The following is a 23,774-nucleotide window of genomic DNA, read 5'->3' on the forward strand; positions in this document are numbered from 1 at the left end:
TCACTTGGCAATAATAGTTGGGAAACTTTAATCTCAGCTTTTAAAAAATCCAGGATGTAAAACCAGAGAGTTAAGAAGTGAAAGGGATAGAAAAAAATCATATATCATAATGTAGTAATCATACTAGGACTATCCTTTAAAAAAGTCACATGACATAAATTAAAATCACCTCCCCAAAAAGGAGAAATTTTATGAACTGATGAATAATAAAAGTCAGTCACATTTGGGAAGAGAAGTGGGAGAGGTCATGAAGTTCTCTAACATGTCTCCAAAACAGAAAGTGTAATTCACTGAATAAATAAATAATATGCCATTCTGCATTTGATGAGAACAAGCAATAAATAATCAAATAATTATGATATGTCAAAACTCTCAGAAAGCCTGGAAAATTTAGATGGGCTATAAAGAAGAGAAGTAGTATTCATTAAATGGCTACTATGGGCCATACACTGTGCTAAGCAATTTATATAAGCTCTCTCATTTACCAATCTTTAGGAGTTAGGTGGTGTTTTTGATTCTACACTGTGTCCTGGTTGATGAAAACAAAATGAGTTTTAAAATGCAGAAATAATTGGACATATGTATTAGAACCAAAAATAATTTTTAAAGGAACGAAATTTATGGTATTGGATTTTGAATAAGACCCTGCTTACCGATGAATAGCCATGTAAAGAGCTACATTTATCTTAAGGAATCTTAGTATAAGAAATATGGAGACAACTGAGGAGTGTTCCATGTAGGCCTACAAAACAATCAAGAAAAGAGAGATACTAATGAATAAATATGAAAGAGGTTGAATATTCTCAACTAGGAAACTGCTCAGGAAGAACACAACTTTCTTCACACACTCAAAAGGTGTAAGGGGAATAGGGAGTGGCAAAACATAATTTACTTCCCTAGAACAAAGAGTCGTAATTAGATGTAATTGGATGAAAGTGAGGAAAAAAGATTGATTAATGTGAAAAAAAAATTGCGCTGCCGGTGAAAGGCATTTGTGGGTGGGGAATGTCTCCTACAGAGTTAGAATAAAGAACTTTTATCACAAATAATAAATAATAAAACTCGACTGGTGAAGTATTAAATGTAGGGAACAGTCTTGCACTGGGAAGACTCAGGATAATCTGTTCTAACCATTTCAATTTTCTGTTGTTGTTTCTATGCTTTTTTCTGTTGTGTGTGCTTTTGTTTGTTTGCTCTGTTTCTAGTGTCTTGGGATTGCAATGCTGTGGTGCTAAAATACTAAAAACCTATAAAAGAAATAATATGAGCCTTTCAGGAGGTTCATCAACATATTTCATGGTTGTCACTCATTCAAAGGAACATTCATTCAACAAAGATTGAGTGAGTCCCTAAAATGGGTCAGCATGGGTCCTAGGTTTTGGGGATACAGAGATGAAAGACGTGGTTTCTACCTTCTCGGCCTTCACAGTGTACTATAGAGACAGCAGGGAGGTGAAAAATCATAAAGAGATTACACTGGAGGCCAGAAGAACATCAATCATTAAGAAATATATATTAAGTGACTATAATTCAAACATTTTTTAAAACTCAACACAGATTTACTCAGTGCTTACTTTGTGGCAGGCCTATCCTAGTCACTGTATATACAACAAAACAGAGTCCCTAGTGCCATGGAAACAGAGTATAAATAAATTTATTCGCGTAAATATGTAATTAAAACCTGCAGGGGCACCTGGCTCAGTCAGTGGAGCATGTGACTCTTGATCTCGGGATTGTGAATTTGAGCCCCACATTGGGTGTAGAGATTACTTGAAAATAAAATCTTTAAAAACAAAACTGCAATACGTTATGAAAAAAAAGGGTACCATGATAGATTATAGCAGGGATGAACCACATCAATTCCAAGGAGAAGGTAGATGGGGTCAATAGGGATTCCTTATCCAAAGGAAAAAGGAGTTAGGGATGACCCAGTTTCCTGACTAAGCGCCTGGTTAGATGGTGCCTTGCGTGGATTGGGAATACAGGAGGCTTTCTTCAACAAAAAGATAGTGGTGTTTGATATAACCAAATGCCTCAGAGCGAAATACAGTGTCTAAAATTACACTTAAAAGTTTTCCTGTAGCGGAATTTGTCTGTACACTCAAAAGTACAGACAAATTCTTCTTCAGTTTTAACTGAAGTAGCAACCCAGGAATATAAAATTGGCCATTTGGCTGTCTAAGATCTTTTAGATATACCCAGGAATAAATAGTAACTGGCTCAGTTACAACTAGTAAACAGGAAAGGAAAGATACAGAAATCAAATTGAGGGTCTGAGCAGTGAGTGGTCACATAGTAAAGCATTAAAAATAAAGGGTATGACTTTTGTATTTATTTGCATTACTCTTAAAGTTTATAGGAAACATACTTAAATACCTTACATTTATTTTTTAAAGCATTTAGTAGGGGCACAAATGACTAGATTTATGCATACGTGGGTCTCCTTCAGTGTGGGATATACAGTAACTCAGGAGACACTGCACTTCAGTAAGTGAAAAGCAAGTCTTAATTTAGATTATTTTCTTATTAGATTTATTCTTGCATAATTTTATTTGAAATTAACATTCATCTTGAATATTGTGGCACTAGCTACCTTTGAATGTATACATTCAATATACAATGTATATTATATTTAAAGGATGAATAAAAAAATGTTCCCTAGGAGAGTAAAGGGGTAAACCATATTACCTTTGCCAATTGCCTTTGTTTACAAATTTTTCTTTATTTTTCCATAGTTGTTCACACACTAGCAAAAATAACTGATAGTGGAAGGAAAGGAGAAAACAGTACCAAAAAGGGTAGAAGACTTAATTTTATCTAACATTTAACTTTGCGCTTGATACAGTAATAACAGATCATACTGTCTCTTTTCTGTTTAGAACTGCATCTCAGTCATTGCCCTTAACTCCAATTCTAAGAACCTCAGGGGGCAGCTCTTGAAATGGCTTTGATATTTAAAATTCCCCATCAGAAATTATGTAGGGCCTTGGCCTTTTCAGAGTAAGACAGTGTTGGGAGGCTGGGTGGCTCTGCTGAGGGAGTGGCCACTGGGCAGCCGTGAAAGCCCTTGACAAGCTGCTTCTTTCCCAGCTGAGGGCCTTGAACTTTGAGTTCTGTTTTTAGAAAAGCTAAATCAGGAGCAAATACTTTCAGGGTGTTTTGCTCCCAGTGTCGCTTTTGCTAACAGAATAGCAAAAGCTACAGCCATCAGGTAATACTAAGGAGTCCCAATGATTTTTAAAAGGGGTAAAATGCTGAACTCAACTGGTTGTTTCAACAGTAAGCTTGGCATCATGGATCACTCTGAATGAAAGGTGTGCAAACGACTCCTAGAGTTCGGGTGAAGGTAGGAATAAGGAGAAAAGGGAACAATGGTTTCCTTTGACTCCACCACCAAAAGCTTTAGCAACCCCATCAGAATAAAGGAAGCCATAACTCTCCCATTATGTCCCTGGCCATTTTGTATTCCTGTTTACATATTTATTATGTTCACGTAGGTTGACAGCTGTGACTCTTGTCCTAGACTACATGGTGGGATATCTCCCTATAAACAAGAGGATCATAGATCATACCCTACTTTTTTTCAGTATACTCTCATCCACAAAAGGAGAGTTAGAGCAGATGGAATTTATTTGATCCAAAGAAAAGAACATGTAGTAGGAGAGTAACCTAATTCTGTAAGACAAAGTAGTCAGGAAAGCTGTTTGCCACCAAATTCCTCCGAGGGACAAAGTGAGTAATTTCAGCCTATTTTGGAAACCAAATTGTTAAGATTGTTAAAAAAAAAAAACAACACTCATATCTGCAATAAGGCAGTTATTGCTCTTTTCTCTGTGTTCCCATGCACCCTGGGCTACCTCTGATACAACATTTACTGTCTGTAATTATGTATTTGCATATCTCTCCTGATTCACTGAAGAGTTAGTTATGACTGTATTCCTCTATATCTTCAGCCTCTGGTTCATGTTAACACTGAAGTTCAAAAACTCTTTGGTGAAGGTGTAGATGAATGAATGAATGAATGGTGGACTTCTAAAAACTAATATGTTGGGGTGTCAGCCTGGCTCAGTTGGTAGAGTATGCAACTCTTGATCTCAGGGTCATGAGTTCGAGCCCCCATGTTGGGCATTGACATTACTTAATAAAAAAAAGTGTTTTAATATGGTTGGCCAGATAATAATAACAGTTACTCTCTGAGCATTTGATGCTACTAATTCCTGATATATTGCTTAACTATATACAGTATCTTAATCAGGCCTCACACAGGTACCCTGTGGAATAGGTATTATTACTCTTACTCTATAAATAAGAAAATTGAAATGAGGAAGTTAATTTCACAAACTCTTATAAAGACTAAGCCTCATAACCAGAATTTGAACTCATCTAGTCTTTTAAGTTGGTGCCCTTATGAATTCTCTTATATTGCCTTTGTTTTATTTTCTGTCTTCCTAAAAGATCTTGCAGGCAATTTCCAAACAAGCTGTATTGTGATTGAAACAATTATTAATTTCAGAGCCATGTAGATAAACAAGGTTATTTAAAAATGTGTTCAACCATTGTTTGACGAACAGTATGTTTCCTGGTAGAAGATACTCCAGAACAGCCCCATGTCTTAACTCTTTTCTGTAAATGCTCATAGAGGGACAGTGTTTCACACAACAGATGTATTGCTGCAAACATGTATCTGTAAATAAAATTTGAATCATATATAGCAATATATATTCATTATTTGAAGGGAACCTGTTGCAAAATCTTTTGCAAAAGTACCCATTTCCTTTCTTCAATCTCACCTGTTTTGAATATTTTGTATTATTATTTCAGGATTACTTAGAACACATCAGTACAGAATGTACTATTTAAAATTTGTCATTTGCATTATTAAAGAAATCTTGTGACAATATTTAGGAATTCAAAGTGATATTTTCAATAATTTTATTCTGTCAGTTTGGCTGAGAGAGCAGCAATGGGCAAATGGTTTAGGGGAGAGGCTTGGGAGGGGTGATAAGTATTCCAATTATGAATCATGTAATACCTAGACAGGCCATATAGCTTTTAAATATATCTAGCTGCCACTCAAAGCACCATTTTGGCTTTTAAAGACAACTCACCAGAGCTTTACCAAAAATCATAATGAAAAAAATAATTAAGTTCAGAATGATAGTATATGATAATAGTTCAATCTTTACTATAATCTGCCAACAAAAAGACAAAGCTTATGTCAAGGATTTATGTCATGCTAACCGGGTTGCCACTTATGCAACTTTGGCCTTCATCATAATGAATATGTAAAAAGCTAAGTGCTTGGGTTGCACTTTAGAACCAATAATCAGTAAGAAATATATGTTGGAGAATCACAACCTGAACCAGAGTCTAGGCAGACTTTTTTTTTTTTTCCCCAAGTAAGAAGAAAATATATTTGCATTGTGGAAGAAAATAAGAAATGTAGATTATGTGTGTCAAATATTGACTGTTCCACAAACTTTAGGAGCAAGGTATGGAAGCAAGCCTTGGTGTGCAGTTTGAAAAGTATGTCATGAAAAGTGTTAATGCTGTCTGCCTGGAGCTAGTTCTGCATAGTTTCCAGATGGTATTTTTATCTTGTAATTATGTAAAAAGTCACGTTGACAGAAATCCAGTAGCACATGTGATAGAATCACATTCTTCTCTGGCCATTCCTGAAATGTGTGTAGGTTTTAAAGTATATGGTAGTACAAAGAGGTCAAATCCTAGAAAGGCTTGAATTTTCTATTAGAGTAAAAGATAATGGTGGCAATAGGAAAGCACATATTACAATAGATGGAAGTCCAAGACATCTTTCTTCTGGCTCCCCTATCTGCTGTCAAGAACCAACTTAGAACTGAATATTGCAGTAACTATTGGTTTAGTCATCTCAAAACAATAAAATGTTTATATTTGGATTATGTGATTTCATTTAATGTCTTCACATAGCACTTTGATACATGTTGATACATTTTGTGTTACATATTATATAACTGCAAATTATTTCCTAGTTAATTAATTAAAAACAAATAACAAATCAACAATGCCTTGCTAACTTAGGAGAAATATTAGTCATTCACTTTCATAAGCTAGAAATGTGAAAATCTTCCTCAATTTCTGTTTGTCTCTCAACAGTGCCTTCTTCCTCCTCATTCCTATCATTTCAACCTTTCCTCCTGCTCTGGCATCTACTCTCTTAGTCCAGTTCCTTGTTCTCACTCATTTCTTTCATTTCCCTGCTATCAGTCTCTCCCTACGCTAGTCTGTTTCACGCAATGCTACCAAAGTATCTTTAAATTATAACCAGGTCATAATTCTGCTTTTTCAAAGTGTTACTTCCTATGGCTCTTTATACCCACAAGATAAAATTCAACTTCTTGGGTTCAGCCCTTCTACAGTCTGGCTCCAACCCTAACTCTATGGCTTTTTTCTTTTGCCTTATCAACTCCAACTGCTTTCCACTCAATGTACACTCTAAAATTCTCACACTCCCCAAAGAGGCCATGCCCTTTCACATATGACCCCCACAGCCTGGAATGTCCTTCAGGTCAATTTCACAAGTGATGATATGGACATCTACGATATACCAGACCCTGTTCTGGCAACTGGAAAACAAAAATAAGATAAAGATCTTTCTGTCAATGAGTCCAGAGTCTAGTCGTAAGGGCAACAGGCATAAAACGAATACTAATGATGTACTATGATGCACACAAAATAGAGATATACACTATCTCTCAGCAGAGACGAGAGAGTGCTAAACTTGTCTGGAAGGAGTGGGACAAAGAAGCATGTCAGGGTCCAGATGGACAAGGGAAAGGCAATGCAGGAATGACAAGGGACACCAGGGCAGGAAAGAGCTTCACATTTTCAGGGAGCGGTAAGAGCTTCCACATATAATGCAGACACATAAAACTCAGCTAAAAATGGTGAAGATGCTACATTTTGTGGTATGTGTTTTTTACCACAATTAAATTTTGTTTTAATTATTTAAAATAAATGCCATGGGGAGAGTATCTAAAGACTGGGATACACAACTGCCTATCTTCCTCCTCCTTTTCAGCTTGTAAACTCCTATTCATCTTTTAGGATCAGCTCAGGTATCTAAATGACCCCTCCTTTAAAATCCCCATGTGAAAAGTAAACTCAAAATGGATGGAAGACCTAAATGTGAGACAGGAATCCATCAAAATCCTAGAGCAGAACACAGGCAGCAACATCTTCAATCGCGGCCGCAGCAACTTCTTGCTAGACACGTCTCCAAAAGCAAGGGAAACAAAGACAAAAATGAACTGTTGGGACTTCATCAAGATAAAAAGCTTTTGCAGAGCGGAGGAAACAGTCAACAAAACCAAAAGACAACTGACAGAATGGAAGAAGATACTTGCAAATGTTTTATCAGAGAAAGGGCTAGTATCCAAAAGCTATAAAGAACTTATCAAACTCAACACCCAAAAAACAAATAATCCCATCAAGAAATGGACAGAAGACATGAACAGACATTTCTGCAAAGAAGACATACAAATGGCCAACAGACACATGAAAAAATGCTCAACATCACTCGGCATCAGGGAAATACAAATCAAAACCACAAAGCAATACCACTTCACACCTGTCAGAATGGCTAAAATTAACAAGTCAGGAAACAACAAATGTTGGTGAGGATGCAGAGAAAGGGGAACCCTCTTACACTGCTGGTGGGAATGCAAGCTGGTGCAGCCACTCTGGAAAACAGTATGGAGGTTCCTCAAAAATTAAAAATAGAGCTACCCTATGACCCAGCAATTGCACTACTGGGTATTTACCCCAAAGATAGAAATGTAGTGATCTGAAGGGGCACCTGCACCCAATGTTTATAGCAGCAATGTCCACAATAGCCAAACTATGGAAAGAGCCCAGATGTCCGTCGACAGATAAATGGATAAAGAAGATGTGGTATATATATAATGGAATATTACTCAGCCATTAAAAAATGCAATCTTGCCATTTGCAACGATGTGGATGGAACAAGAGGGTATTATGCTAAGCAAAATAAGTCAGTCAGAGAAAGACAATTATCATATGATCTCACTGATATGTGGAATTTAAGAAACAAAACAGGATCATAGGGGAAGAGAGGGAAAAATAAAACAAGATGAAATCAGAGAGGGAGACAAAGCATAAGAGACTCTTAACTATAGTAAACAAACTGAGGGTTGCTGGAGGGAAGGGGGGTGGAGGGATGGGGTAACTGGGTGTTGAACATTAAGGAGGGCATGTGATGTAATAAGCACTGGGTGTTTTTGTTTGTTTGTTTGATTGGTTTGGTTTGGTTTTTTAAAGATTTTATTTATTTATTCATGAGAGACAGAGAGAAAGAGGCAGAGGCAGAGGGAGAAGCAGGCTTCCCACTGAGCAGGGAGCCCAATGTGGGACGCGATCCCAGGACCGTAGGATCGTGACCCTAAGCCGAAGGCAGACACTTAACCATCTGAGCCACCCAGGTGTCCGTCCTGGTTGCTATATAAGACTGATGAATCACTGACCTCTACCTCTGAAACTAATAATACACTCATATGTTAATTAATTGAATTTAAATTAAATTAAATTAAATTTTAGAAGAAAGAATCCCCATGTGATTCCGTCAGCCTGTGTTCCCTTTTCTGTGCTCCCATAGAATGCACAGGCCTCTTTTAGAGTACCTAGTCACAATGTATGGCAAGTTTTTATTTACTCCTGTTTCCCCAACAAGACCATGAGTTCCTTAAGGACTGACACCATTACTTAGACAAGCATAGATCCTATACCTCTACAAGAATTATTTATTGAATTAAATTGTTAGTTCACTATTAATTAACCATGTGCCAGACATCACACTAATGTAGCCATACACTATGTGCATGATCTCCTTTTATCCACACAACAACCGTCTGAGGATAGATATGGTTCTCATTTCCATTTTAAAGACAAGAAAACTGGGATAATGAGAAGCTAGGTCTCTTTCCAAAAGTCACACAGTCAGTAGTTGAGATCTGAAGCCAGATTGAAGCCAAACTATGATTTTAATGACAAAGAAATGAATCAATAGAAGATGTTTCCAAGGGGATTAAGGAGGGAGTGGGATCTGGAGTATTATCAGTTGAGATTTAGCAGCAAGACCTGGCCTAATAAGTGTCAGACTGTGCTATGTATCTTGCTGAAATAATTTCATTTAAAATCATTTCATCCTCATGAAATTTCTATGAGACCTAGATACCCAACTGAAGAAACTGAGGTTCAGGACAGTTGGGTGCTGGTGAGAGTTCTCTTCTGGATTGTAGACTGCCAACTCCTAATTGTAGCCTCACATCCTTCACAGAGAAGAGAGCATGGAGCTTTTCATCCCCTTATAAGGTCACCAATCTCATTACCCCCAAGACTGCATCCAAACCTCCCAAAGACCTCACCTCCAGATACCATCACACTGGAGACTAGGCTTCAACATATGAATCTGGGGGGTACAGAGTCAGTCCATAACACCATGCAAATTAAATCCAGCTTTCTTCCCATCTCAAACCTGAACCCTCTTGGCTGTATCACTATAAATTCATGACTACGCTAACCTCAAGTATGGCTTTTAAAGGTGTCTGGAAATTATACTTCACTTTCTTTGTCTTTCATTCACGCTCCCACTGCCGATCTTCATCTCTCTCACCTGATGACTTTCCTTCCTATTTCATCCATCAAATACAAGCAATCAGAAGAAAAGTTTTACCAGCTCCCACTCTTGCATTTATCCACTTTCCTGCACCTGAGTCCATATGCTCTGCCCTGCATCCTGTTACTATGAACTGATCACGTTCCTACCCAAGGCCAGCACCTTCTCTTCTACACCAGATCCTGTCTGTCTTCCTTACTCCATCATGCTTAAATATCCCTCCAACAATGCTCCCAGCTTTCTTCTGGTCATCAATTTTTCCCTTTCTCTTGGATCATTCCCATCAACATCAAATCTGTTGCAATTTTTCTCATCTTAAAATCAACAAAACAAAAACTCAAACCCACTTACTTTCATATCCCCCTCCAGTTTTAGCTACCACCACATTTCCGTACCCTTATAGAAAAGCTCCTCAAAAGAGCTGTCTGTTCTCATGCTCAAATTCCTCTACTCCCATCTCCTGAGTCCTCTTCAGATAGGTTCACCACTCATCACTACAGTGAAACTGTTCCTGTCAAGGACACCAATGGTCTTCATTTTGTCAAATGCAAAAATATATTCCCAATTCCCATCTTGGGACTGTCAGCATTTAACACAGTTCATGTTGCCTACCTGATGTTGAAACTTTGTTTAGCTTCCAGAACACCATACTCTCATGATTTTTTTCCTTTCTGGTTAACTGCTCCTTCCTTGTCTTCTTTGCTGATTCATTCTCAGCACCCCAAGCAAAATCCATTCATATTTAATGCCCTCTAATTTAGAATAAATAATGTAGTTCATTTGGCAGCAAATGTGCTTTCCTGATTTTATCTTCTCATCTGTAATTTAATTAGTTTTCATTCTCTGAGTATATACCAACTGGCTAAAGGAGGAGCCTTAGGGGTATGCTGGGTGGTGAAGGGAAACCATTTCAGGACTGATCTTCACAGATCACAGATAACCAGTTACTCATTGATGTTTGTGTGTCCTCTCTTGTAGTGTGTTCCTGTCATCCAGTTGGATCAGCTGTCCTTCCTTTCAACTCGGTGACCTTCTGTGACCCCAGCAATGGTGACTGCCCTTGCAAGCCTGGGGTGGCAGGGCCACATTGTGACAGGTGTATGGTGGGGTACTGGGGCTTCGGAGACTACGGCTGCAGGCCCTGTGACTGCGCAGGGAGCTGTGACCCGCTCACAGGAGACTGCATCAGCAGGTGAATGCTCATGGCTCTTGCTCTGTCCATATGTCCTTCAGATTCTTTTGAAGATCTGGTAGTGATTTGGAAAATCTTGCATGCTATCAGTACAGCAAAGATGTATTTGCACAGCTCTTTAAAGAATCTTTGTCAAACTGCGGAGTCATTTGTTTTTGCAAGATTCTAGAGATGGTCTGGTTCATTTTGCAGAATAAATTATTCTTAGCAATAGGCCCTTAAAACACTATTTCTGAAAAACTAAAAGGATGGGAAGGTACCTGATTAGGTTTAAGTCTCCATACATATGTTCATTTCATTCAAGTTCTAAGAGAGCCCTTAACTTCATCATTTTCTATTTTATTAGCAGCACAGACATAGACTGGTATCAAGAAATTCCTGACTTCCATTCCATGCACAATAAAAGCGAGCCAACCTGGGAGTGGGAGGATGAGCAAGGATTTTCTGCACTTCGACACTCAGGTGAGACAATGGATATAGCCAGTTATCATATTTCCAGGTCTGGTCTCGAGTAACAGTGATTTGTGACAAACCAGAAAACAACTCTTGGATCCTACCAGGGGAACTCTTTAGTTCTGAGGTTAATAAAGTAGTGACACCCCTGCCCATAAGCATAAAACTATTAAAGATAGCCAAAGAGTATTTTAACAAGCTTTTGTTTATTTTCTGATTATTAGAGTAACATTTCTAATTAGTATAGAAAATCTGGAAAATGCAAAACATCACAGTAAAAAAATACCCAAATCTCATTATCCAAACTGTTAGTGTTTTGGTGTGTTTCTCTCTAAAACATACTGTTTTCCACAGGTGAGAGCTAATTGAATATATTAGGTTTGGAAATGTAGAGATCCATTTAAAGGAAAAATATTCTTATAGACCTAACGAAACTTAATATACACAAAGATAAGTGTGAACTCCTTATGTTTATATCTTTTTTACAACTAGAAAACAAAAATAATTTTACAAAACTAATTATAAGCCAAATAACAAAACTAATAAAATTCAAAATAACACCATTAATTAAATATGAAAAATGATTTTTACTGAAGCCAAAACACTCTTTCCTACATAAATATGGTTCTTTGGGTCTACCAAGTCTATACTGCTATTTCCTCTGACTCTATTTTCCTATGATGTATACCAGTTCCTTTGTTTGATGAACATGCTGTGATATTGGTGTGAATACATGGTTTCTGTGTTCATCCTGCCTCTATTCTTCTCTTATAGAAAGTCAGGTGGTTCTATTCAGCACCAACTTGCTCCATAACACAAACACAAATGTGGGCATGAAATCTTGTGTCAGCATTTGGTTGTAAAGTGCTCCCCAAATGATCCAAATGAAACTTACAATAAATTTTTTAAAAATTTTTATTGGGGTATAATTGACATATAACATATTAGTTTAGGTGTACAACATAATGATTTGTGTGTATTGTGAAATGGTCACCAAAAAATTCTTTTTATTAAACATTACAAATGCCAAAAATGTATTGTTAACACCCATATACACACCTGCTAGTGTTACCAAATTTTACGTTTTGCCATAATTGTTTCATATTTTCATTTCAATTTTAAAGTGTTATACATTCGAAGACCTGTACCAGTCTCCAACTTCACTAGCCTCCCTTACTCCACAGAATAACCACTAACCTGAATTTTGGTATTTATCATTATCTTTCATGTTTTTACTATTACTACATATATAAATAGAGTGTTTGTTAAAATTGCATATACATGATAACTTACCTATGCCTTTAAAACTTTCTTTGATCTGAATATGTATTTTTTTTAGATTTATGCATTCTATTATTTGAATATGCCACTTTTTATTCTCTCTTTATCTGCCATTTAGGCTATTTCTAATTTCCAATTTTATGTAATGCTATAATGAATGTTCTTTTTTTAAATAATTTTTTTTTAAGATTTTATTTATTTATTTGAGAGAGAGAGAGAGCACAAGCACTGGGGGGGGGAGGGGCAGAGGAAGAGAGACAAGCAGACTCCCCACCGAGCAGGGAGCCCAATGCGGGGCTGGATCCCAGGACCCTGGGATCATGACTTGAGCCGAAGGCAGACACTTAACTGAATGAGCCACCCAGGCACCCCAATGAATATTCTCTTAAATGTGACTTGGTGTACTTAAGAAGGAGAGTCACCAAAAAAAAAAAAAAAAAGAGTTTCATTAGAGCAGGGCTGGCAAACTGGCCCTCAGACCAAATCTGGCCTGCCAACTGTTTTTCTACAGCTCACAAGCTACCTGCTCTAAGGTTTATAGTTATAATTTAAATAGTTATATTAATACCTGCATAGTATCTTTAATTTTGTCTCTTAGCCCATAAATCTTAACACCTTTATTATCTATCCCTTTATAGAAAATGTTTGTTGATCTTCTCCTAGGGTAAAACTTAGCCACTGTTGGGTCACAAATATGGCTTTTTATCAAATTTACCACATATTGCCAAATAGCTCTCCAAAGTGGTTATACAGATTTGCATCTAGGAGCAAAGTATGACATCCTGTTGCTTTATATCCTCACTGATACTTTGTATTTATTTAACAATTTTTTATATAACACATACAAGGGGCCAAGCACTATTCTACCTCACTAACTCGGGCACAATTCAACTCATTTAATATTTTGGGGCTCCTAAAGTTAACATTATCAAATCTCTCAACTTTTGCCAATCTGATGAGTATGGACTGGGACCTCACCATTTTAAATTGTATTTTACTGATTACTAACAGTTTTAGCAACTTTTCATGCTTTCTTAGCCATTCAGGTCTCTTTTTCTGTGTGTTTCCAATTTGTCGTTTTCTCACTAATTAGTAATTCCTTATAAATTCATCCATCTACCCAACATATATTTTTTGAACACCCACAATGTATGCCAGTACTGTAAATATAGTAATAAAACAGAAGAGATAAAAATCCCAGCCTCCAAGGAGCTTACATTCATGTGGAGGAAGACAACTAATATTAATAAGTAAAATATTTAGTGTCATGTTTTTTAATATAATAAATAAAGCAGGGAGGGAGATAATAAGTGGTCAGAGGGGCATACTTTTAAAAAAGGCGATCAAGGAAAATCCTGTGAAAGGTGACATATGAGGTAAAAAAAAAAAAAGAAAACTAAAAAAGATAAGAGAGTAAGCTATACAGATAAAAGAGGGAGGAGAGTTTAGGTGGAAGAAACAGCAAGTGCAAAAGCCCTGAGGTCAGCAAGGAGACCAGGGTGCCTTTCTTACTGCACCTTTCTTACTGCGGCAGAGTAAGAAACCACAATTTTAATACACTTTCATAGAGAACTTATGGACTCTTCAACAACCAAGAACCCAAATTTGAGAAACACTGGTATTTGTTATTCTGTATCATGTTTTTTTTCACTTAACATAATCTTGTGATCATTTTCCTCATGGTTTCATTTTAGTTCACAACAGGAAAGAAGGTGGGAAAGATAAAGGAATACAAAGTAGTCATATTTATCTTTTTTAGCATTTGAAAAAGAAAAAAAATCTTTCCCATTAATTTTTGGCCTCAATGCTAAATAGTCTGAATTCTATAATTTTAACTCCAACCACTTTTGAAACTTTTCTTCTATTTTTCTAACACAATGATTTTCATAATGATTCAAATTTGCCTGCTAGGCCAAATCTGTAAAAATCAAGTTTTTAGGACCATAGGACATTCATTAAGCCAATCATGTTACTAGGGAACTGGCAACGCACCAATTCAGCACATAACGTGCTGGCATCAGAATCACTTCAAACTCACATCCACAACAGCTGTTAGGTCTGTGCTATCCCTAGAGAGTCTCTGAAATTCATCTGGAGGAGCTCCAGATTGAGGAAGCCATTGTTCGGTTCCCTGATAAATATCAGTATTCCCATTGGGTATAGAATAGTGCTGTGCTCGTCGCACCTTTTTTAAACAACGAAAAAATGGTAATCAGTTTTCTAAGCACCATAGTTCGTTCTCAAATATATGTGCCTACCTACCTATTTACCTACCATAAGTTTCTCAAACTAGAAATATAATGCACTATACCAACAAGATACCCTTAATTTCTACCACTTCTTAGGAGACAGAGAACATTAGATGTAAAATTTTACCTCCTGTACAACAAATCTGGCTTTAAGTAGTACTACAGAATTTGTACAAGAAAACTGGTTTTAACCAGTACCACAGAACTATAAACAATGTTCTAATAGCCCAATATTAACTAACTAGGTTTTTCTCCCCTTCCAGATTTCCTTTAAGACAACACATCTGGGTTAAAGCCTGATCAACAAAGAGTCATTCAAAAACAAATTTTAGGGGTGCCTGGGTGGCTCAGTTGGTTAAGCGTCAGACTTTGGTTTCAGCTCAGGTCATGATCTCAAGATTGTGAAATTGAGCCCCCACAAAGGACTCTGCGCTCAGCAGAGTCTTGCTTGTCCCTCTCCCTCCCCCTCTGTCCCTCCCCACCCCCCCAAATAAATAAATAAAATCTTTTTAAAAAATGATTACAACAGTAATCTTATGAAAAAAATTTTTAATGTCTGGTTTCTTAACATATGAAAAGGGAGTATCTTCAAATAACAGAACTTTGTATGTTCCTGTTGGCTGAAGGACTACAAAGAAGAACATCAGTTGAGTAATAATATATGCCATTTGGAGTTCCATTAGGTTTTTTAGCACAGTAGTTACCGTACTCTCCAGCTTTGGTGGAATTATCAAAGGCTGCGGGCTATCTACTTAGGTTACTCCAATTTCCGAATGAGTAACCCTCTCTGCTATGTTTAGATTATATGCAGTATTATTTAACAAATCACAACAGCTAATTTTAAGAACCTTAGATTTCTCATTCCCACTATTTAATTCCACTGTGTTTTTCCACTTACACATCTCATTCTCTGGTTTCTAGAGCAGCTTTAGTTAGAGCCAATATGTCACTATTTGCCACATCACCATGTCTACCCAACCTCATCTCACCAGAATCATACTCTCATTTCCACGTGGATGTTTTGTCAGCAACTCTAATTCATTATATTCTCCTCATGCTAGACCTCTGTTGTTTTTGCCTAACCAGATCCATTTCCCCTTTATTCCTGCTATTTCTGCGGTAGCTCAACCCAGTTTTTCTCTGGGGAGCCACCCTTCCCCCCACCCCATTAAATACAGTCTTGGCCAGGCCAATCAGATGTGCTCTCCCTGGAATTTAACTCTTGAGCTGAAAGTGACAAGGTCTGAAAGTGATCCCAGTTCACGATTCCAATGGCAAATCCATAAAAGGGACTGCACAACAGTTCCTGATACCTAGGTCTTTGCTGCTCTCCCGATTCTTGTCTTTTCTGAGTTCTGGTTCTTCAGCTTTTTCTCCTCTCTGTGAGCTACTCCACATCCTTTCAACAACTAAGTTAAACCATTGATTGCCACAAAAAATCTTAAGTTATACACCCCTGAAGTGCTTCCCTATTTCTGTTAGTAATACTTCAATCTTCTGTCACCTTGGCTCCAAGGTGACAGGAAAACTCCAAGTTCATTCTTAGGCTTCCTCTTCCAATCCATTGACAAGATTTGTAGACCCTAAGTCTGCAGCCTCCCTTAATATTTCTTCCTCTCTAGACCTACAGCCATCTCTTTTGTTCAGACCCACATTTCATCTGACTTAGAGAGAATACAGTGGAAAGATCAGGGGCTTCAGATTCTCCCAGACCCAGGCTAAAAATCTGGCTCTTCTACTGTTAGTTATGTTGCCTTGGACAAGCTAATTAACTTCTCTGAGCCTTTATTTTTTCATTTGTTAATAATGCCTATCTCATAAGGTTATTATATATATTAAACAAGATCATATGGATAAAGTTCCTTATATAGTTTATGGCTTGTGGTTGGCACTCAATTCAGTTACTGTTGCTGTCATCAATTTCATCAGCTTCTAACTGGTCCCTACTTCCATTTTCTCTCCATTCCAATAATTTTTATAAGCTTTGAAAATTCCCCTTTATCAATGGGCAAAACGGGGGAAGGGGAATGGGAGATACAGACTTCCATTTATGAAATTAATAAGTCATGAAAATAAAGGTATAGCATAGGGAATACAGTCAATGATACTGTAATAGCACTGCATGGTGACAGATGGTAGCTACACTTGTGGTAAGCATAGCATAACATATAACTTGTTGAATCACCTGAAACTAATGTAACATTGTGTGTGAACTATACTAAAAAAAAAAAATCCCCTTTCTCTAACAAATTAAATTCAGGCCCTATCAGTCAAGGCCCTCCATGATATCTACTATTCACAACTCAATCTGTACCCAAGAAAAACAGAACCACTGACTCTTCCATGAACACACCCTGCTCTTCTCTCTTACATCTCTACATTCTTGTCAAATTTCTACCTGTTAGAATCTTAGATGAATAAAAAATATAAAACACTTAAAATAGTGCCTGGCACATAGTAACTGCTCCTCAGTAAATGTTACCTACTTTCATGCCACTCAATGCCTACGACATGCAATGAGTGAGGGCAGAAGGGGAGGGATGATAAAATTATATCTAATTGTTAAGTAAGAATGGAAATCCTACCCCTTCTGGGTTCTAGGAATATAAAGATAAATAAGATGTAACTGTCATCCTCAAGGATCACAGTTTATTTATTTTTAAAGATTTTATTTTTTATTTATCTGACAGAGAGAGAGAGAGTACAAGCAGGGGGAATGGCAGGGAGAGGGAGAAGCAGGCTCTCATTGGGCAGAGAGCCTGATGCAGGGCTCGAACCCAGGACCCTGGATCATGACCTGAGCTGAAGACAGTCGCTTAACTGACTGAGCCACCCAGGTGCCCCAAGGATCACAGTTTAGAGAGGAAGCAGATAAATCAATGAGGATGCTATGTATAGATTCTATCAAAGGCATTTTGAAAGTCTGTCACAAGGAGTGCCAAATGTCTGACACACAATAACTGTCACACATCACTTAAACTGTCAGAAAAAAATATCCTACTTATTCTTCAGAGTCCATTTCAAATCCTTCTTCAGCCATGTAGCCTTTTTCCATCTTCCCAAACATGTGGCCCTCCCACCCACACATATTGTACCTGTCTTAGAACACTTATCACTGTGTATACACTTGCTTTTTTTACCTTACTGAATTGTAAGCCTTCAGGCAAGAATGGTATATTGCTCATCTTTATATACTCTGAAGTATATAGCGTCATGTCCTGCACATAATAGGTGCTCGATAAATACTTTTAAATAGGATGGCATTACCTTCAAAAGACTGCTCAATTATTTTACTGTATTTGACTTTTGCTGTGGTGAACATTAATCGCAAAAAGACAGTTGTCTTTCCTATAGTTTATCTATTCCGTTGTTCCTTTCCATTAGCATGGAGTCTTAATGCTGGACTATATCTATCGTAACATCAATTATAAGCATTAAAATATATCATTGTTTCTACCTCTATTTCTCCTAAGTCAATATTTTATTGAATGATAACTAATTCAATTCAGAAAGTGACTCTACTTTGTTTGAATGACTTTTTATGGTTTCTTAGTATTTATGGATTATGTTGTATGAATCACTCAAGCCTTAAAGAGTTCTACCACCTGACACCTGAAACTAATATAACACTATATGTTAATTATACTTCAATTAAAAAAAATGAGTTACGCTACCTAGATTTACTTGCTCGGTTTTTTTTCTCTTCTTTGTTTCTAAATAACTATTTTTCATTTACTTCCTGTAGGTAAATGTGAATGTAAAGAACAGGTGTTAGGAAACTCCAAGGCATTCTGTGGAATGAAATATTCATATGGTAAGTTTGAAGTCCTTGAATGCTGCTTCTTTTTTTTTTTTTTTTAAGATTTTTTATTTATTTATTTGACAGAGAGAGACACAACGAGAGAGGGAACACAAGCAGGGGGAATGGGAGAGGGAGAAGCAGGCTTCCCGCTGAGCAGGGAGCCCGATGCGGGGCTTGATCCCAGGATCCTGGGATCATGACCTGAGCCGAAGGCAGATGCTTAACGACTGAGCCACCCAGCCGCCCCTCCTTGAATGCTTCTAAGAATCTATTCACACCAAGTACAAAGAGTTTTTTTTAGGAATTGGGAGGCTTAGTCTATGACATTCTCAATATATCAAAGCATTAGTCTTATATAATAATTTTTTTTAAAGATTTTTATTTATTTATTGAGAGAGATAGTGAGAGAGAGCATGAGAGGGGGAGAGTCAGAGGGAGAGGCAGACTCCCTGCTGAGCAGGGAGCCCGATTTGGGACTTGATCCTGGGACTCCAAGATCATGACCTGAGCCGAAGGCAGTTGCTTAACCAACTGAGCCACCCAGGCACCCCAGTCTTATATAATAATTTTTAATAAAGATGCTGTTGAATGTCCCGGTGAGGGCAGGAGGCTTGTAGAGCAAAGGCAAGGCCATCCTACTATGAGGAAAAGAGGCAAGTCTCTAGCCACTAAAATGATTCCTGTGCCAGTTTCATGTAGTAATACCAGTTTCAAGTAATAATCTCTGCTAGTTATCATGTAGTAAGACTAAGCAGAAATCAGTTTAAACACTATTTCACAGTGATTAAGAGCTCGAGCTTTGGATTCAAACATACATGGGTTTGATTTCTGGTCTATCGCATGGATCACTTAACCTCTCTAGATTTCTTCATCTGTAAAATAAGGATGATGCCACCTATCCCATAAAATGGGATTTTTGAAAAGCACACAACACAATATCTAGCACACAATATATATGCTCAGTAACTGGCAAGGAGGAGGAAGAGGATATATATTTGGGAAGCACTGAGATTAGTTGTCCATCCAAGGCTTTTCCCTGCCCTCTCTGTATACTCTAGACTCCTGTACCTTTCAAGTACCAGGAAAATATAGATAAAGGAAAATGTCACTGCCCTAAGACTGTTACTATCTTCAAATTCTAAATGGCCTTATGTTTACTATTAAAGCAAATTAGATGCCTTGTCTTGCCAACATATTCTTGACTAGTATCTAAGGCTTTTTATTGTTCCATAATTCATACTGCCTGAAATACACATTACAATGAAGAGAAAATTTTAAGTCATGATTTCTGAAATCAAGTGTTTAGGTTCTTGATAACATTGTACTTAATCTCATAAAAGATAAAAAAGTAAATGTTAAAACCTCACAAATCTTATCTAAAATTACATACATATTTCCCTCCTTTCACCTGACAACTTGGCTAAATAACAGAAGAAAACTTTTTTTTTTTTTAAAGATTTTATTTATTTATTCATGAGAGACAGAGAGAGAGAAAGAGGCAGAGGGAGAAGCAGGCTCCCAAGGAGCAGGAAGCCCGATGCGGGACTCGATCCCAGGACCCTGGGATCATGACCTGAGCTCAAGGCAGACGCTTAACCGTCTGAGCCACCCAGGCGCCCCAGAAGAAAACTTTTGAAATATATAGTGCTCAATAAAGAAAAGTTAGTTTAGAGAAAATGGTATTTACTATCAGAAGCAAAAAACATGACAATTTAGTCCAAAGGTAGTCAGTTTAGTGGAAATGTCAACTGGTTTTCAGTATTTAGTAGCTCTCTAAATTTACAAACAACTGCACTGGCATCTTTTAATACAACTGTATTATTTTCTCCTTAAGAAGACTTGGACACGGGTGCCTGGGTGGCTCAGATGGTTAAGTGTCTGCCTTCAACTCAGGTCATGATCCCAGGGTCCTGGGATTGAGCCCCGCATCGGGCTCCCTGCTCCACAGGAAGCCTGCTTCTCCCTCTCCCACTCCCCCTGCTTGTGTTCCCTCTTTCGCTGTGTCTCTCTCTGTCAAATAAATAAATAAAATCTTAAAAAAAAAAGAAAGAAAGAAAACTCGGACACTCTTAATGATGTAATTAAATACTTTGTTCTTACTAGGTGCAATACACCCACAGACTTGGAAAAAAATGGTTTCCCCCTCCCCATTCTCTCTATTAATAGGGGAAAAAGCTTGATTCATTTGTTTATTCCTTTGGCAAATATTTATTAAGCTATAAGAGTGAATAGATGAGGTCCCAGTTCTCTTTGAGCATACAGTCTGTAGAAAAATAATAGTGAACATTTGTTGAGCATTAGCCATGAGCCGAGCACTATGCTACATACCCTTCATACATTTATCTTACTGGGGTTCCAGCCCAAACTCCACCTCTAACTAACTGGTCATGCAAATTTGGGAAGTTCACTTAATTTCTTAAAATTTGCTTCCTCAAACATAAAACAAGACTAGATGAACTCTTAAGACCCATTAAAAGCCGGGGCGCCTGGGTGGCTCAGTTGGTTGAGCGACTGCCTTCGGCTCAGGTCATGATCCTGGAGTCCCTGGATCGAGTCCCTGGATCGAGTCCCTGGATCGAGTCCCGCATCGGGCTCCCTGCTCGGCAGGGAGCCTGCTTCTGCCTCTGACCCTCCCCCCTCTCATGTGCTCTCTCTCTCTCATTCTCTCTGTCTCAAATAAATAAATAAAATCTTAAAAAAAAAAAAGACCCATTAAAAGTCTAAAATTTGGTGATTCTATAAAAACTGCTATCTGACAACCATATTCTCAGGAATTGGGACCAGCCAGTATAGAGTTCCCTCATTACACAGAATTTTCCATCAAGATATAAATGAGGATGGAAGAACTCTTCTAACAATATAGAACACTACATCCAGTGTTCCTTAGGTGTACTTTCTTCCCCACCCCAAATTATTCCACTGCTTAATCCCCAGCCATATCCAATTCATAGATGGAAGAACATAGCATAATACAATCGTGAGTTATAGAGAATACTGAAGCTCTGCCATGATGTGGAAAGACAGCCACCCTAACCCCAGTCAGCTTGCATTTTACATCCAGGGAAGAAGATTAAATAATCAATATTTAATTATTTAATCTCTTTAGATTATGTAAAATATATTCTGGCAGTAACATTTTGTTTGTTCTTTGTTGTAACTTTAATACACAGTGAACCACAGAGTAAAATATAGTCAGAATCTAAATATAAAATGTTCTTCCTATACACCTTCTATTTGGATTTGATAGCTAACTGTGTTTAAGACTATGTTTGTAGTAGGCAAATGGCTGACAGTCTCTTAGCATAATGATATGGGAAATAGTGGTTGAAAATGTCTAAGAAGGGAGAGTATAGTTAATATAGATAAATAAGGTGAAACCAATGCAAAAGTTAGTGAGCCTAATGATTTTTTTATTTGAGTTTTTTAAAATTCCAGTATAGTTAACATACAGTTTTTTTAATTAGCTTCAGGTGTATAATACAGTGATTCAACAATTCTACATATTACTCAGTGCTTATCAAGATTAGCCTAATGATTTTTAAAGCAAATTTCCACATTTGCATCATCATTAATTAACTTTTCCATTATACTCTGAAATGCATATTTAAGTTATTCCAAGTTCAAAAGGCAGTATGAAATTCTATGCATTTTGACTTTTGGAATTGTCTGGTTACAGTGCTAAAAATAAAGATTTTATCAGCTCATGACAAAGGGTCTCATGCCGAGGTCAATGTGAAGATAAAAAAAGTCTTAAAATCTACCAAATTGAAAATTTTACGAGGAAAACGAACATTATATCCAGAATCGTGGACTAACAGAGGCTGCACTTGTCCAATCCTCAATCCTGGTAAGCATTAGACTTCTCTAGCTTAATAACTACTTTGTCTCTGCTGATTTGCTCCTTGTCTTAACATTCTCTAAACCACAACTGAAATAAACTCACCAAGAGTATCTCTCCTTTTCACCATCTGAATTCTGGGGACAATCCAAATGGAAGTCTTTGAACTGACATCAAAAAATTATTTCTCTTCCACATGTTCTATAAAAGTAAAATATTTTAAAATCCAGCAATATAATATTTTCTGCCCTAAAAGAGAAGTCTCAGCTTGGTTCCAGGTACCAGTAGCATAGAAAACACTTTCGTAAATTTGGATGCCACTAACACTTCATCTGAAAGCTAGGTCCTATTATGGTGCCCTGGGTAGACCTTGCTCCCAAAGGAAATTCGAATGCAAAAATTCCATCTGTGCAAATAATATTGAATTCATTTTTTACAATTGCATGAGAAGCATCTGTGTCTCCTGGATAGAAAACAACTCTCAAATTCTCATCATCTTGTTTTTCATTAAATGATCATTCTGGTTTCAAATTAGAAACAGCAGAAATTAAAAAAACAACAACAACAAAACCACTACAGAATCTTAGAGAAACTTGAAATTAAGGGAAATTTGCATCTTCAAATGTAATTACGGTAGAAGAGCCAAGCGAGTAAGCATGGGATTCTTACCTTTATAATCTACAAGTACACTTTCATACTGTGTCATATGCTACTTACTTCTGTCTCCTTCATTAAATTTGAGGATGGGATTTAGATTTTTGATCATAGCATCTCTAGTACCTACCATTAGTACCTAAATAATAACACAGTACCCAGATAGTAAGTTCTATTAAAACAAACATATTTTGGGGTCATCACTTGGTTAAGCGTTTGCCTATGATCCTGGATCCCGGGATTGAGCCCACATCGGGATCCTTCTCCCTCTGCCTGCAGCTCCCCCTGCTTGTGCTTGCTCTCTCTCTCTCTGTCTCTCTCGCCCTCTCTCTGACAAATAAATAAATAAATAAAATCTTTAAAAAAACACTTTTTTTAAATCCTCTGTATTTCCCACATTATGTACTTGCCATCTGTTTCTTAATTGCACTGCTAATACAGGTGCATAATTTATGTTCTGGATCTAATTCCTTTCAAATAAAAGTCCAGGAAACCTCAGTTATGTTCTTAAGAAGTCACTGTAGTCTTTGACTAATAGCAAAGAGAAACAGATAACTGAGTGACAAAGAAAAAGGAAAACTCTCAATGAAATATTCCCCCCAACCTAAACAATCTAAAATATAAAACTCTTG

General features: G+C 37.3%; 1 protein-coding gene across 11 annotated transcripts in view; it reads left to right on the forward strand.

Moving 5' to 3' along the window:
- The window catches only part of NTN4 (netrin 4), a 127,983-nt gene that overhangs the window by 87,827 nt on the left and 16,382 nt on the right, over positions 1 to 23,774 (forward strand). For 9 of the 11 annotated variants that reach the window (XR_010411387.1, XR_010411386.1, XM_064590773.1 and 6 more), the window contains exons 6-9: positions 10,652 to 10,865; positions 11,212 to 11,327; positions 18,594 to 18,662; positions 22,327 to 22,497. Coding sequence is in view for 9 of the 11 variants with exons in the window: in XM_064590773.1 (XP_064446843.1) it covers positions 10,652 to 10,865; positions 11,212 to 11,327; positions 18,594 to 18,662; positions 22,327 to 22,497 (570 nt within the window). In the remaining 2 variants the exon portion in view is untranslated. The remainder of the gene's footprint in view (positions 1 to 10,651; positions 10,866 to 11,211; positions 11,328 to 18,593; positions 18,663 to 22,326; positions 22,498 to 23,774) is intronic. The other 2 variants (XM_045872823.3, XM_064590774.1) reach the window with 2 other exon arrangements.

Source organism: Mirounga angustirostris, unplaced genomic scaffold (assembly GCF_029215605.1).
Source record: "Mirounga angustirostris isolate CCGP_5_RB_7025 unplaced genomic scaffold, mMirAng1.0.hap1 SCAF_5, whole genome shotgun sequence".
NCBI classification, from domain to species: domain Eukaryota; kingdom Metazoa; phylum Chordata; class Mammalia; order Carnivora; family Phocidae; genus Mirounga; species Mirounga angustirostris.